Source organism: Coloeus monedula (assembly GCF_965178545.1).
Source record: "Coloeus monedula genome assembly, chromosome: 2".
Lineage (NCBI taxonomy): Eukaryota > Metazoa > Chordata > Aves > Passeriformes > Corvidae > Coloeus > Coloeus monedula.
In genome coordinates this window covers 37564008-37576927 of record NC_138782.1, presented here as the reverse complement: position 1 = coordinate 37576927, position 12920 = coordinate 37564008, and the positions used below count along the sequence as shown (strand labels likewise).

Sequence of the window (12920 nt, the reverse complement as noted above, 5' to 3'; positions counted from 1 at the left end):
CAGTTTTCCTTCTGAAGCAAACTCAGGCTACTTCTGTTACCCTGGAGGGTCTGCCATGCCAGAAAACAGCTTTATATTTACAGCCGTTAATAATGATACTTATTCTACTCATTGCATAGTTATCTATCTTAATGTGTTTTTCTTCTCTTTCGGTGCCCTTGGGCTTCCAGCAAACAATTCATTTGTGGACAAAGCACTTGTATGGCCCTCAAATCACAAACCATTCAAAACATGGACAGTGAAAAATGCAACACACAACAGACCTGGAGGGCCTGTCCTCCGCTGTCCAGAAACTGTGAAATCACTCATGTATAAAATACACTGTCTGTCTCTTGTGCTTCAGATTGCTGAGTTAAAATGGCAACAGTCAGGGCACAGGGGCTGGAGAGGCATAAAATGGCCTGCAAAAGCAATTAAGTGCCACAGAGACATTTGGATTTGCTAAGAACAGAAGATTGTTTACAGCCCTGTTTACTCCTGACCATGAATACTGTGCTTTATGTACAACAAGGACCTGAGCAAACCCCAGTGCTCCAACACATTTGTTGCTCTGCTGAGACTCCACAGAGCACAGACACTTCCCACTGGCACCATTGTGCAGGTGACTTTCCTGAGGCTTTCCGCTCCAAATTATGATCTCCAGCCACATGGGGAACACACTCATCAAACACATACAGCCTTCAGAGCTGATGTCCCTTTTGTACCCTCCTGTTTTTATGTGGTCCCATTTCCCCACATGCCCCCACACCATTTCTTTTCTCTCTCTGGTAAGAACACAGTCCTGTGTTACCACTAGAAAAATCCTTAGGAGTTTGGAATTCAGACAGAATGGGGAACCTACTGTGCTTTTCACCACCATGCAACCATTGCTCACCCCAGGCAGGCTGGCACGCTCGGCCACCAGAAGGGGAACAGACTCCCAGCTGTGTTTGCCCCAGCTCCAAGAGTTAAGCAACGTTTTTCAGACATGGGAGAACAACTCCTCTCACCTTTAAAAGCCAGCCATGTAGCACTGGATAGGCCAAGAGAGAAAGCTCCTGCAGCAGGAGAGCCCCAAGGCAGTGGGCTGTGGCAGCCATGGAGTTTTCCTGCTGCTCCCAAGGTGGTGGGAGAGGGGGTTTCCCAGTGCAGCATCCTCTCAGCATGGAGAGGGCCCTGGGTTCACACCTGACATGACACCGCCAGGCACTCACCCAATTTTGGAGGGATGGAGGTGCACGGAAGCCCAGCCTCCACGAGGTCTCACCACATCTACAAAGGTTGTTCCAATAGCTCTCTGTGAGAAATAAATGAGAAAGACAGAAGATTATAAGTGTTCTATTTTTGGTTGTTTGTTGGGGTTTTTTTTTTTCCAAACATTTATTGGGATGTATGTCTAATGCCTAAGATTAGTATTTCGGTTTTTCCTCCGAATATAAATACATTGCCTATGGATATATCAGAAGTACACAATAATGCAACTATGAATTATTTACCTGTTGGGGCAATGTTAATGAGTGTTCTACCAATTAAAATGGCTTCACAGGTTTGTAAAATATAAAATAGGAGGGAACTCACTGGAGACCCCACAAGCATATGTCAATAAACTTAAATTATTCACAAATACACAAGCCTCCCAAAATACCAGCTTCCCAGCCCCCTTTCATTTCCTGAGTGCTCCTGACTGCATCACATTTTGAGCAAAGTCAAAGACTAACTTTCTGTCTTCCCCAAGCCTCTAAAGTTTTTGCAGAAGCCAAATAATCATATGAAAAACATTTCGTTCAGATGCAAACTGAATATTTTATTGGCTAATACTTCATAGTATCCGACATGCATTGCAAAGTGCAATAGCAATACAGGGCAATAGCATCTAAGACCATAAACACCTGAAGGTAAATGACATTTAGCAGAGTGCTCTAGCAATGCACTCACACAGCACTGATACAGTGTGCTCTCGTTCAGAATGTTGCTGTTCTTTGTTTCTCTCCTCTGCATCAATCCTGACAATATTAACATCTGTAACAATCCCTGACCACTCTCATTTTGACACTTCCAGTGTACACTGCCAAGCTCTGCAGTGTGTTACAAGTAAAACAGAAGGTGCTAATCCCCACCAAAGGTCCTTCAGCCAAAATTCAGATCAATGTTTGGACTTTAACAAAAAAATCCCACATTAGAATACAAGTCCAGGCATCTGTTGTCATAAAAAGATTGTGATTGTTGTATTTCATGTCCCTTTTCATTATAAATCCATTTGGCATCCTTTATAACAGTCAGCCTGCCCCCAGAAAAAATTATTTGATGTTCCTGTAGATGTCATATGTGCCCTGTGCTTTTACAGCACTTCTATTGTAATTCAACATTAATTATCTTTCCAATTAATGTACTGCATAATGCTGCAATATAAAATGCTCACATTTTGCAAATAAGAAAATTGAGCTCAGCTCTGTTTGCTTTGATCCCATTTTACTGTTATTATAATTCAGTACCAGAATTCTTTTGCTTCTTGGTTGGGTTATTGACACCCTGAACACACACAAGGGAGCTATCGTCTCCATAGAAAAGATACAGTTATTCTTTTCTTTTCCAAGAGAAGACCTCCAATTTCTTTTTCAATACCATTTAGATATACTTTCCTGCCTTATGATTGTTACTGAATAGCTCATAAGGAAAACTGAGGTGACAGAAGTACTAATAGAACAGCATTTACCAGTTACCATAAATGTAGACATCAAAAATACCTACAACTGCTAGAAAATGGTAAGTGTGAAGCAGATTATAAATACAGAAAAAAAGGCGATATCAAAACTGTGGTGAGAGAATGGAAAATACCCACTTATTTAGAAATGATCCAACGTATTCCTTAAAGGTTGTGTGTCAAAAATACCATTCCAAGTTTTACTGCAGAGTACCATAATAAAAAACATAAAAGCTAAAATATACAGAGAGTATAACATATATAAATGCAAAATACATATACAAAATTGCTTCCTATATTTATGATGGAAAGAATATATGGTGAGTTTCCACAATGAGGAACTTAATTTTTCTTTTTTTTTTTGTTTAGCTGCTGTCAATATCTGCAATCTTTGCAGGCTACTGGATTTGACCTCCAATGCCACCATCTCAAAGCACCTCACAGTTCTTTTTCATCCTGAATGTGCTAAAGTCTTTGAAGAAGGTACAAATTCTCCCTTTCTCCAGTGACATTAGGTCTACATTTCTTCCCTGCCACCCCACCACATCATTTTTAACAGAACCAAACCTCCATTTCCAGCAATCTCGCACTATCAAAGGAAAAAAAACAATACTGCTGATACAGAGAGAAAATTTTCACCATTGAGTTCCTTTACTTTTTTCTTACCTTGATCAGCACACAGAAAGGAGAAAAATGCACCTACAAGACTTTCTGGAACTTCATTTTACACTATGAACTTAGAAATTAAAATTATATATGAATCCCATGAACTTAGAAATTAAGAATCAAAATGACATTTCAAAAGTGCTTTAAAAAACCTCTTGGAAAATCACTTCCAACCTACTGAATATATTTCCAATTATTTCAGCAGGTTTAATTACTGCACATATATTCCACACAGGATTCTACTGTCGTAGTGCTAGGTGTGGTTTAGCAAGCTGCAGCTTTCCCTGAGAGCTCAGCAGAGCTGCTTAGGGCAGTGGGACCATTGCCGCCCTCCCGCAGTCCATTTTGGGACGGCTCCGTGGTTTTGCTCCGGCAGCTCTCAGCTCTACAACACAGTGACGGCGAAGGAGGCCAGAAGGGTCTCCCCATGAGGGCTTCAGAGCACTTTTAATGGTTACATCTTGTCCCAGGGACCCCCGAGGCAGAGAGACCCCGTGATCCGGGCGCAGGGGGTTTTGTCAGGGGCTCGGGGGCGGTACATGGTCAGGGTTGGGGTACAGGAACCGATAGGGAGAGCCTGAGGGAGTGGCCAGGGGTAGGGGCAAGGGACAGGGGGGGAACAATGTGGGATAGGAAAAGCAGTGGGTAAACCACATTCTACTGGGAAAAAGAAATCAAAGCTAAAAATCAGTCTTAGAAACAGAGAATGCCAAAGCTCTACAGGTCATTTAAGAGAGCCCAGTGGCCCCAATGATACTAACTGCACAAGCAAGGTAAATTGTGTAAATTAAGCCAGCAGAAACAGGTTTGCACATTTCATGGATATTCAAAATTTTTTAAGTGGATGTTGTCCTGGCTTCTGTTTTATTTCATGGAAGCGAATGAAAAAGCCTGAACATTAGTGGGTTTTTTCTGTAAAGGATGTTCAGGCCTTGCAATACACATCATATTTAAACTTCACCCCCAGCTTAGTTACTTGTAAGCACACCATGAATTTGGCAGCCAATTTCTGGTTCTGAGCTTCAGCGAAAACATTCTTCCAGTCTCCAAAAATACCTTGAATATAAAGAAGAGGAAATTATTATCCCTGACTCTAAGGACCAAAGAAGAGGAAATTATTATCCCTGACTCTAAGGACCAAAGAGTATAATTTAAAACAAAAGACTAACTTTTCTCTCTTATCATATTTCAGAATAGTAATTCTTTTTTCCTTTAAGAAAAAATATCTGACAGAATGTGAACATAAAGCAACCACAGGAAGTTACTGGTCTGCCTTCAGGGCTCTGGCATGTGCCTTGTACAGCTGCAGAAGACTAGAAAAGGTGACCAGCAGCTGTGAAACCAACCCAGAAAGCTCAAAAGTGTGGCTTTTAACTGCACAAGCTTTGTGTGCTGCAACCAGACACTGCTCTAAGCTGCATTCTACCTTTAATCTAAATTTTGGAGAGCCCACAGTTGGAGGTTGTCTGAGGTTCTAGCCTGATCCATGGCTAAAAGACACAGATCAATCTGTGGAGTGTCTGGATTCCATGAGCTGTCTGTGGTCCATAGGCAGTCCCAAGGGTTATTTAGAAAACCCAAGATTTGCGGAGGCACTCAGTCTACAGGCAATCCCCAGTAGCCACAGAAACCATAATAAAACTCTTCTTTGTTTTAGCTGATGCTTAGTGCATACCACAACAGAGGGTGTGCTACCTGTAGAGCAGTTCTGCTAATCATATTATACAGGGCTTTACTGACTGGTATCTGCCCTTGGGGTGAAATCAGTTGACAGATTCCTGAAGCACAATAGGTGTTTCTTAAACAACACCCAGCCTTGAAAATGATACATAAATATTAATCATCTATTGATCCAAATTCCTGTCTGCCCAAGACAAAGAGCTACTATTCACCACTCTGGCAAAACACAAACAAATTTACCTTTATGGAAAAGAATGAGCCAACAGCACCATGAGTCTCCTGAGCTTTAACACTCACTGGCTGGAAAGTGTCCCTTTCTGCAATGGCCTGGATCTGCTCAGCTGTTGGGGACAATCCAAAGAATTCAGCTATTTGCTTTACACTGGCAGTCAGGTTCTGAAAGCAGTACAGTGAAAGTGAGACATGCAATATGCTTCCTCTAAAAAAGGGAGTTACCCACATGGGATGTGCATTGCCATAATCTACTAATTTAATTCACTGTTTTCTGTGTTACATTTCTGTTTTCTGGAGCTCTGCTTTTGTATAGCCAGACTCAACTTGTCACTAAAATCGACTTGATTTTGTTCTTTCAAAAACCTGTGCCATTTCCTCTTAATTTCAGCAGATTTCAAGGAATGGGCTCAGATGTGTTTTGGCTGTCAGTAAACAGCATCTGCTTTACCCCTTTCAGGTCTTCATATATTACGACCATAGTATTCTTATCCTCAGTGCGTTTGTTCCAGGTGAGTGCAGGATCAAAACAGGATCCCCAGCCAACTGTAAAGAAGAGAAAAAAGCATTGGTGTGACCTTTGTTTCTAACTGGGTACTTTTTTTCTGTACAACTGAAGGATTGCCTTCTGTTGCCTGTCAGTTACATCAGTGCAGAAAAAAAGAACAGCCTGCCCTTTCCACGGTACTGTCTGTACCAGAGAATGACAGAGGCTTCCTCTGAACTTTTGTAGGTAAAGTTTCCACACGTAAACATGAGTCTCACTGTGTGTTTCCCTTCTGTGACGACACTGTCATGTAAACATCTCTTAACAGACAAAGCCTGACATCAGCCTAAATCTAAAATATGGGTTGCTAAGGAGGTCTTTGGCCTAATGTGGAGAAACAGTAAAAAAACAAACTGCCATTTCATTAACACTTTGAACCTGCAGCATTTCCTCCAACGCTAAGTGGCAGAATGTTGATCCAATGCCATTGTCCAGCTGCCATGCAATTCCCTCACCCTTTATTGGAAGAGCAAAATACCCGGAAGCAAAGCATCTTTTGGACATTCTCCCCTTCTGGCATTCAGCTGCCTCCTTTATCGTGACGTATAGCCATCCGGAAACTAATTACGGCACAGCTGTATTCCCACTGGCCCCATTCAGTTGTTTTCCCACTAGCCCCATTCAATGTTTTCTGTTGCTTTTTCAGCTACAATCAGTATCTGTAACAATACAGATCTGTCATGAATCCTGAGAAGAACTCATCCCCGGAGCTGTAACTGGGGACGCTTGACACATTGTTATGCAAATGGAAAAATGAAACAGCTGTATCTTTAGGGTTTCAAAACAACACTACTAACTGGAGTGGGAGAAAGAGGTCAACAATTTTAGATCACTGATCTACCCTGGCAACCAAAGTGGGAGTATAACCAAACATTCTGCAACCAATAACACACTGGGAGCTATATAATATTTTATTGATAAAGACATTCAGAACAAAATTACAACATGATCATAATAAGGACCTTATCACCACCTATAAGGTTTTTTTATATCAGGATGCAATTGTAGAAAGAAGTAACTGGAAAGATTGTAAAATAGTCATTGAATACCATCCCATAACTACCTAGGACCCAGGAAATAGTAAGGAACCATTTGCCAGCCTCCTGCCAGGAAAAGTGCCTTTAGAAAACCACAGCTGTTACAATCATCTCTCATTTTTCAAAGTACGGCAACAATTCTTGAAATCCTTAAGAGACTGTAATCCTCAGAGAAGCATAAACACTTCTGAAAACACATTATACACATTAAATATTTTTGCCAGATAAGTTATATGTTTTCCTGCCTCATGCAGGAAAAAATAACAATAATACATGGAAAAATTCTCTATCCCTCAACCAATTATTCATTTCATCTGTGATACATCTTGGAAGTGCTAAGTATCTGCCACTGTTCAATGACCAAGTACCAGAAACACTGAAGTTTTAACCCCATGACTCTTTGCAAGGAGACAGCCAATGTCCCAGAGACACTGCTGCCACATTCATTCCCAGCAGGGTTGTGCATAGAAGAGAGTTGCATGAAAAAGGAGATCGTGACACTCCAGAAATTTCAGAGCACTGCAAGAGCTCCACAGATGTCCTTGCTTGTGTCAACTCCAACACCCCTGAGGCTACTGTAAATTGTAAGGGGTGCTAAGAGAGCCCAAGCATCATGAGACTCCCACTGTCTCCAAGTTGTTTTCCCTCAGTCCCACCTCCTTGGGTCCAAACAAAGGACATTGACCCAGAACTAGTCTTGCACACTGATACTGTCAGAGAGATGACGCTTGTTCTTGGAAAAAGAAAAAACCCACCTTACCTTTTTCCTTGAAAATAGACTTGGGGAGGCAATCAAAATTCAGATATGTTCACAAAATCCTTATAAGTGGAATCTAGTTTATCCTCTTCAGAATTAAATAGAACCAGAAGAGAGAACAGGTTTTTTTACAAGGGTGCAGCAATGATTTGTGAGAGTTGCCTGTGTGAAAGAGCCCCTAATCAAAAGGCATTAGTCATCAAAAATTATTTTCTTTCCCCTCTCAGGAGAAATAGTCTTACTTGCTGCATGACTTCATTTTAATAATTTTTGTGCAGGAGTGCAGAAGAGAGAAAAAAACAGTTTAAAATGGTTTGACAGTTTCTTTTCACTAACCTGATATTTACTTGGATCTCCACATTCAATAAAATTAGTTCTGTGCTTACATGTATACTCTGGATAGTTGTAAATATCAAATCACTTAAAATCTAGATAAGCCATTTCATACCTGCACCAAGAAACCCAGAGAATAAAAAAAAATCAGAGGTTTAAATAGGATGACAGAGCCTTCTCACTACGAAGCTTAATTCAGCATAATAGTCATCAAAAGACAACACCAGGGGACTAAAATGATTATAAACAAAATAATGTTTTCCATTAATGACATCCTCAGCAGCTGCTTAAATGTGACTCACTAATAACTGGAGGCACAACTGACTCAACAATGCATTCAACATTTTTTTAATATATTCATAACTTAGTCAGTGATAGATAATAAAGGGAGCTTTCCTGTCTTTTACAGAGAGACTCACGGGAAGATTCTGGGTAGGAGAAGGAAGGAATTAACAAGAAACTCTGCTCATTCTGCTGAGGGAAGTGTCTGCCTCTGCTGCCCTGGATCAAGGGCAAATTGGAGTCTTATTCAATGTCACTGCCAGTGCATGTCCTCAGCTGTGCCTGCAGCTGTCTCCGTAAAGCACGTGCCAGAGCAAGTGCTAGAAGAGCTCTTACGCCAGACACCTGCATCCCTCCCCACACCTCACCCTTTGGAAGGCATCTTGCAGTACAGCCTCCCCCATGCTGCATCCCATTCCAGCATGAGCCTGTGGTCAGCTCCTGAAGCTGCACTGTGGAGCCAGCTTCCCCAAGGCTTCCATGCCTCACATTTGCCCCAGTGCTGCTCTACCGATGGCTGTCAGGACAGAGCAAAGGAACAGTGTGTTCACCTTGACCCACAGCACCCTCACCATGTCCTTGTGGGGAAGCGCCTGGAAGGCTTCCCACAGGACTCACCGAGATGGAGCTGTGGAGCTGCCACTGCCTCCTGTAGTGAGTCCCCTGTGAATCCAGCTGCCAGATGCACTAACATGGAAAACACAGTGCAAACAGCTTTAACCTGTGCTTTTTGTGGAAAGTTATTCCCAGAAAGGAATAAATTCCACCCTATTTTATATAAAGGGCCTCAGGATGCTTGGGTGGAAGCAGCTGATATATGTCATTTATACAGTAATGTATGTATAACACGTACACATTATACAATGTCTTATAATACATGTATCATTTATATACTACCTAACATCATGTTTCTATATAAGACGTTGTATGATGGATATCATTTATAACACTCTCCCATTTATGTACAAATCCATGCTCACATCTGCCTAGATGTGCACAAAGGCAAGTTTCATTCTAACAAAAAGCTACAATTGAGAAACCTAAAATTCCTAATCTCTAAATTCCCTACTGGCTTCTCAACCATATGAGCCATACCTGGGAACTGCTGATTCCTAAAGCTCCACTGTCTTTAATCCCTACTTCATAGTAGTCCTTTGCATCAGTTTTTCTCTCTACTACACACACCTGAGTTGGGGGAAGCCTTAAGTATAGTGAGACTTTACTGTAATTTAACCTTCATAATACTTAATGACTAAAAGGAATGAGGATAATATTACAGCTTTAAGAAACAAAGCTTTTGAATGGCCTCAATACGAGTTCCTTCATCAAGCATGCTCATGACCATCTAAGCACGGCTAATGCCAAAGAGTTTGAGCCCTGCATGTAAAACACCCGAGAAGTTGGAAGCCAGATACCAGGGCCCCGTGGTTCAAGAGGGAAAGAGACCTGCAGAGAAATTTTTATTTCTGCCTGGTGACACTATGGCTTAGTGGGTCCGAGTGTCACATCAAGGGGCATTAGGGAGCCCAGCAATTTCTACTTTCAGACTGGGGCAGGTCATCTTTCCTTTTCATTCTTTTTCCACTTGTCTTGCTGTTTTTCACCATGATTTGCAAGCTATAGGAAATTAGGGCAAGAAATCTATTTAGCAAAGTTTTAAAATGTAAAAGTAAACATCCAAATGGGAAAAAAATTCCAAAATATTTACCTGCAAATTGTAACCATGCTGCACTGCACCAATGCATCATTTTCTCTCCCTCCTGCTTTCCCATTTCTTCTGTGAAACCTTGCATACAGGCTTTTCCACCAGAGTGCCTGCCAGGTAACAAGGTGCTGCATTCCTCAGCAAACTGTGGGGAGCTGTGTACCCCCTTTCCTACTGAACAACCAGCAGGGGTCTTTAGTTAAATTTTCCCCTGCTGAGCAACCACAAACTGTCCGATCTCAACAGTGTGAGATTTCTTTTCTTTTTTTATCTACTCATCCTTTGACCTGATAAGGAGGGGTTTACTGAGTTACTAAACTGCAGAGAAAACCAGTATCATGTCTCCACACCTAAACTCTTCCAAACTCTGTGAGAAATAAAAGCAAGTGCCAAGACATGACAAACAGCCTCTGTGTAGGGTCCAGCAGGAGTCTGGACCCAAACCCAAAGGAATTATGGGCTCCTTAAAACAAAGATGCACATTTCACATTTTGTGCCTGCTCCTTCCTTTTTTATTTGGCCTATCGCAGTTCAGTGTTCTGTCTAACAGCTGCTATAAATTCACTCTAAGCACTACAGGAATACTTTTTAAGCCCCTGAATACACCATAGTTTATTTCCAGATCAGAATTTGCCAACCAATGCAAATTCTATGTGCTGAATGAGACTCTGACCTAGGACCATCTCTGGATAGAGCCGCAACTACTACAATGATAATGCAGTCAGTTCCTTTCCTGGATTCAAGTTTTCCCCAACAACCCTAAGCTTTTGCTGCTTGGGTTGATCCTGTTCACTTAAAATCCTCAGAGCAGGAATTACTTCACTAAGAAATCCCGCTGAGTGCAAGCAATACTTCCAAACTCAGCCACCAGGGAAAAAGAGAATTGGAAAATGAATCACCCTTTAAGAATGAACAGCAAAAATATTATATCTAATCTTACAAAACGCTAGCGGGGTGGGGAGAGGGGGGAAGCATCTTACAAAGAAAATTAAGTCCCTGTTAAGGAAAATCTAAAGAGTTTTTATTTTGGCAATAAAGTCATTCCCATAATTTGAATTAAGATCAATATGAATAATAGAAGACAATGAAAATGAATAAGATGAATGTGTCTTTACAAACAGACCATGTCAATCTGCCTGCAGATAGGACTAGGCAGTTATAGATAGGGAAGTAACAGAAGAAACTTTTAGTTCTAGAAAATGTTACTAATCAATACAGACTGTTTCTCAGCCACGGCAGAGTTAAATTCCTGAACCTAGAGAAAAAGAACAAAGACTTAATATAATTATGAATAGGTGTTTCTTTCTTTTATATAACAAAAGGGGGGTGCATATTAGAGGGGAGCATAGAGCAGGTGATTCAGGAAGTCTGTACCTTCCGAGTACCTCAGCCAATGGGGAAAAAGAAGAGGGAGTTGTGGCCAGGAACTTAGGATAAAAATAGGGCTGCATCCCCCAACAACTTGAGAGACCCCATGGAAATGCCCATGGCTTTTATTTGAATAAAGTTACAGGACTCCTCTGTCTCCTTTTTGGACATAAACCTCTGGCATTGTGGATTAATTTTCCTGACACTTGGGAGACACACTGATTATTTATTTCAGAGTTGCACAAGCCTGGGTGCTCTGAGGTATTCCACAAATCAAGCATGCCAACTATCAAAAGTTTTTACTACTTATACAATTTAGCAAACAAAGGAATTAGTGTCCATTGGCTGCAAGTGACATAGTCCCCTCATTAATTAGTCTTCTAACTTCTGTTGGTTAAGGATTCTCTTGCTTCTCATGCTAATCAGCCCACGTGCTCAGTCTTTCTCTTCTTTTGGGTTGATGGTTTTCTTGGGTTCTTGGCCATGAGTCGGTGGTCACAATCTGCCCCTGCCATAAATTATCTTTTACCCAGTCAGAGCAGAGGTGGCATTATCAGTTTCTTCCTTACAAAGGTTATTTCTGCTGGATGTCTTTGTCGCCCATAAATGCTGCATTCTTTGTGTCCACTATCAGTACATCCTTCTCGCCTGGCATTACTAAACTCTCCCTAGGTCTGAGATTACTGAAGCATTTCGGGCCCAAGACCTTAAGAAATAAATTCCATCGACAAGTTATTTGTATTTCTAACACCTGGGCATCACTTAGTGCTCGCCTGTTAGCCGCAATCTGCCTCACGGATTAATCTGTTCTCTCGTTGATCAGGCCGGAAAGTATGCAAAGACCAAAGCCCATCCTTTCTTGAGAACATTTTTACACAATTCGTATTTTGCAAGACCGGCCGCCGCGCCGCCTCAGCGGCTGGGCCGGGCCGGGCCGGGGCCGTGCTGCCGCCCCTGGTGCGCCGGCGCCTGCGCGTTGCTGCGGGCGGCGGAAGGGGCCGGGCCTCGGCCATGGCGCGGCGCGTCGTGAGGGGGCTGCTGCTGCTGGAGGCGGCGGGGCTGCTCGGTGCCCTCCTGCTCTACCGCGCCATGGACCGCAGCCAAGGTGCGGCGGGGCGGGCGGGGGCCGCGTCCTGATGGGGCTGGGGGGCGGGCAGGGGAGGGGAGGGGAGGCTCCTCCGCGCGGGGGCCGCCGGCGGTGCCCGCGGAGCACCGCGCACCGCCCGGGTTTTGTAAGGAAATCCTGCCTTGTTGGCGTCAGGAGTTCGGCTTGGGTGAGTGCGGGTACGCAGGGGTGGCTTGTTGGGCGCACCCCCGAGGATATACCTCTGAAGAACGAGCTGCTATTGTAGTTTTACAAACCCAAGCCCGCGAGCAATCCTTCGGGAGGCAGCATGCGACCACACCAGGAGTAAAGCCGACTCTTGCATGTTTTTGTAGTAACAGCAGCGGGCCAGGTAAGGATTTAAAAGAGAGGCTGTCCGCAAATGAGGCAGGAATTGATCAGTCCTGTTTCAGGCGTCTGGTGTTGAGCCCTTGAAGGGAGGTCCCGGCTGTGTCTGGGTCTCGCAGCCTCTGATTCGACATTGCTCAGGCCGAGGACAGACCCGGCTGCTGGAGGCGGCCAGCGTCGC

General features: G+C 42.9%; 1 protein-coding gene across 1 annotated transcript; it reads right to left on the bottom strand.

The window, feature by feature from the left end:
- Positions 1-4271: 4271 nt before the first annotated feature.
- Positions 4272-12299, bottom strand: SULT6B1 (sulfotransferase family 6B member 1; the record flags this gene model as incomplete). The annotated part of the gene is given in 13 exon segments (XM_082276734.1): positions 4272-4402; positions 5267-5281; positions 5284-5422; positions 5709-5803; positions 6471-6582; positions 6586-6600; positions 7597-7650; positions 7654-7674; positions 7935-7969; positions 7972-8026; positions 8030-8046; positions 8832-8900; positions 12083-12299. Coding segments are annotated over 13 exon segments (975 nt in total).
- Between the last annotated feature and the right edge of the window lie 621 nt (positions 12300-12920).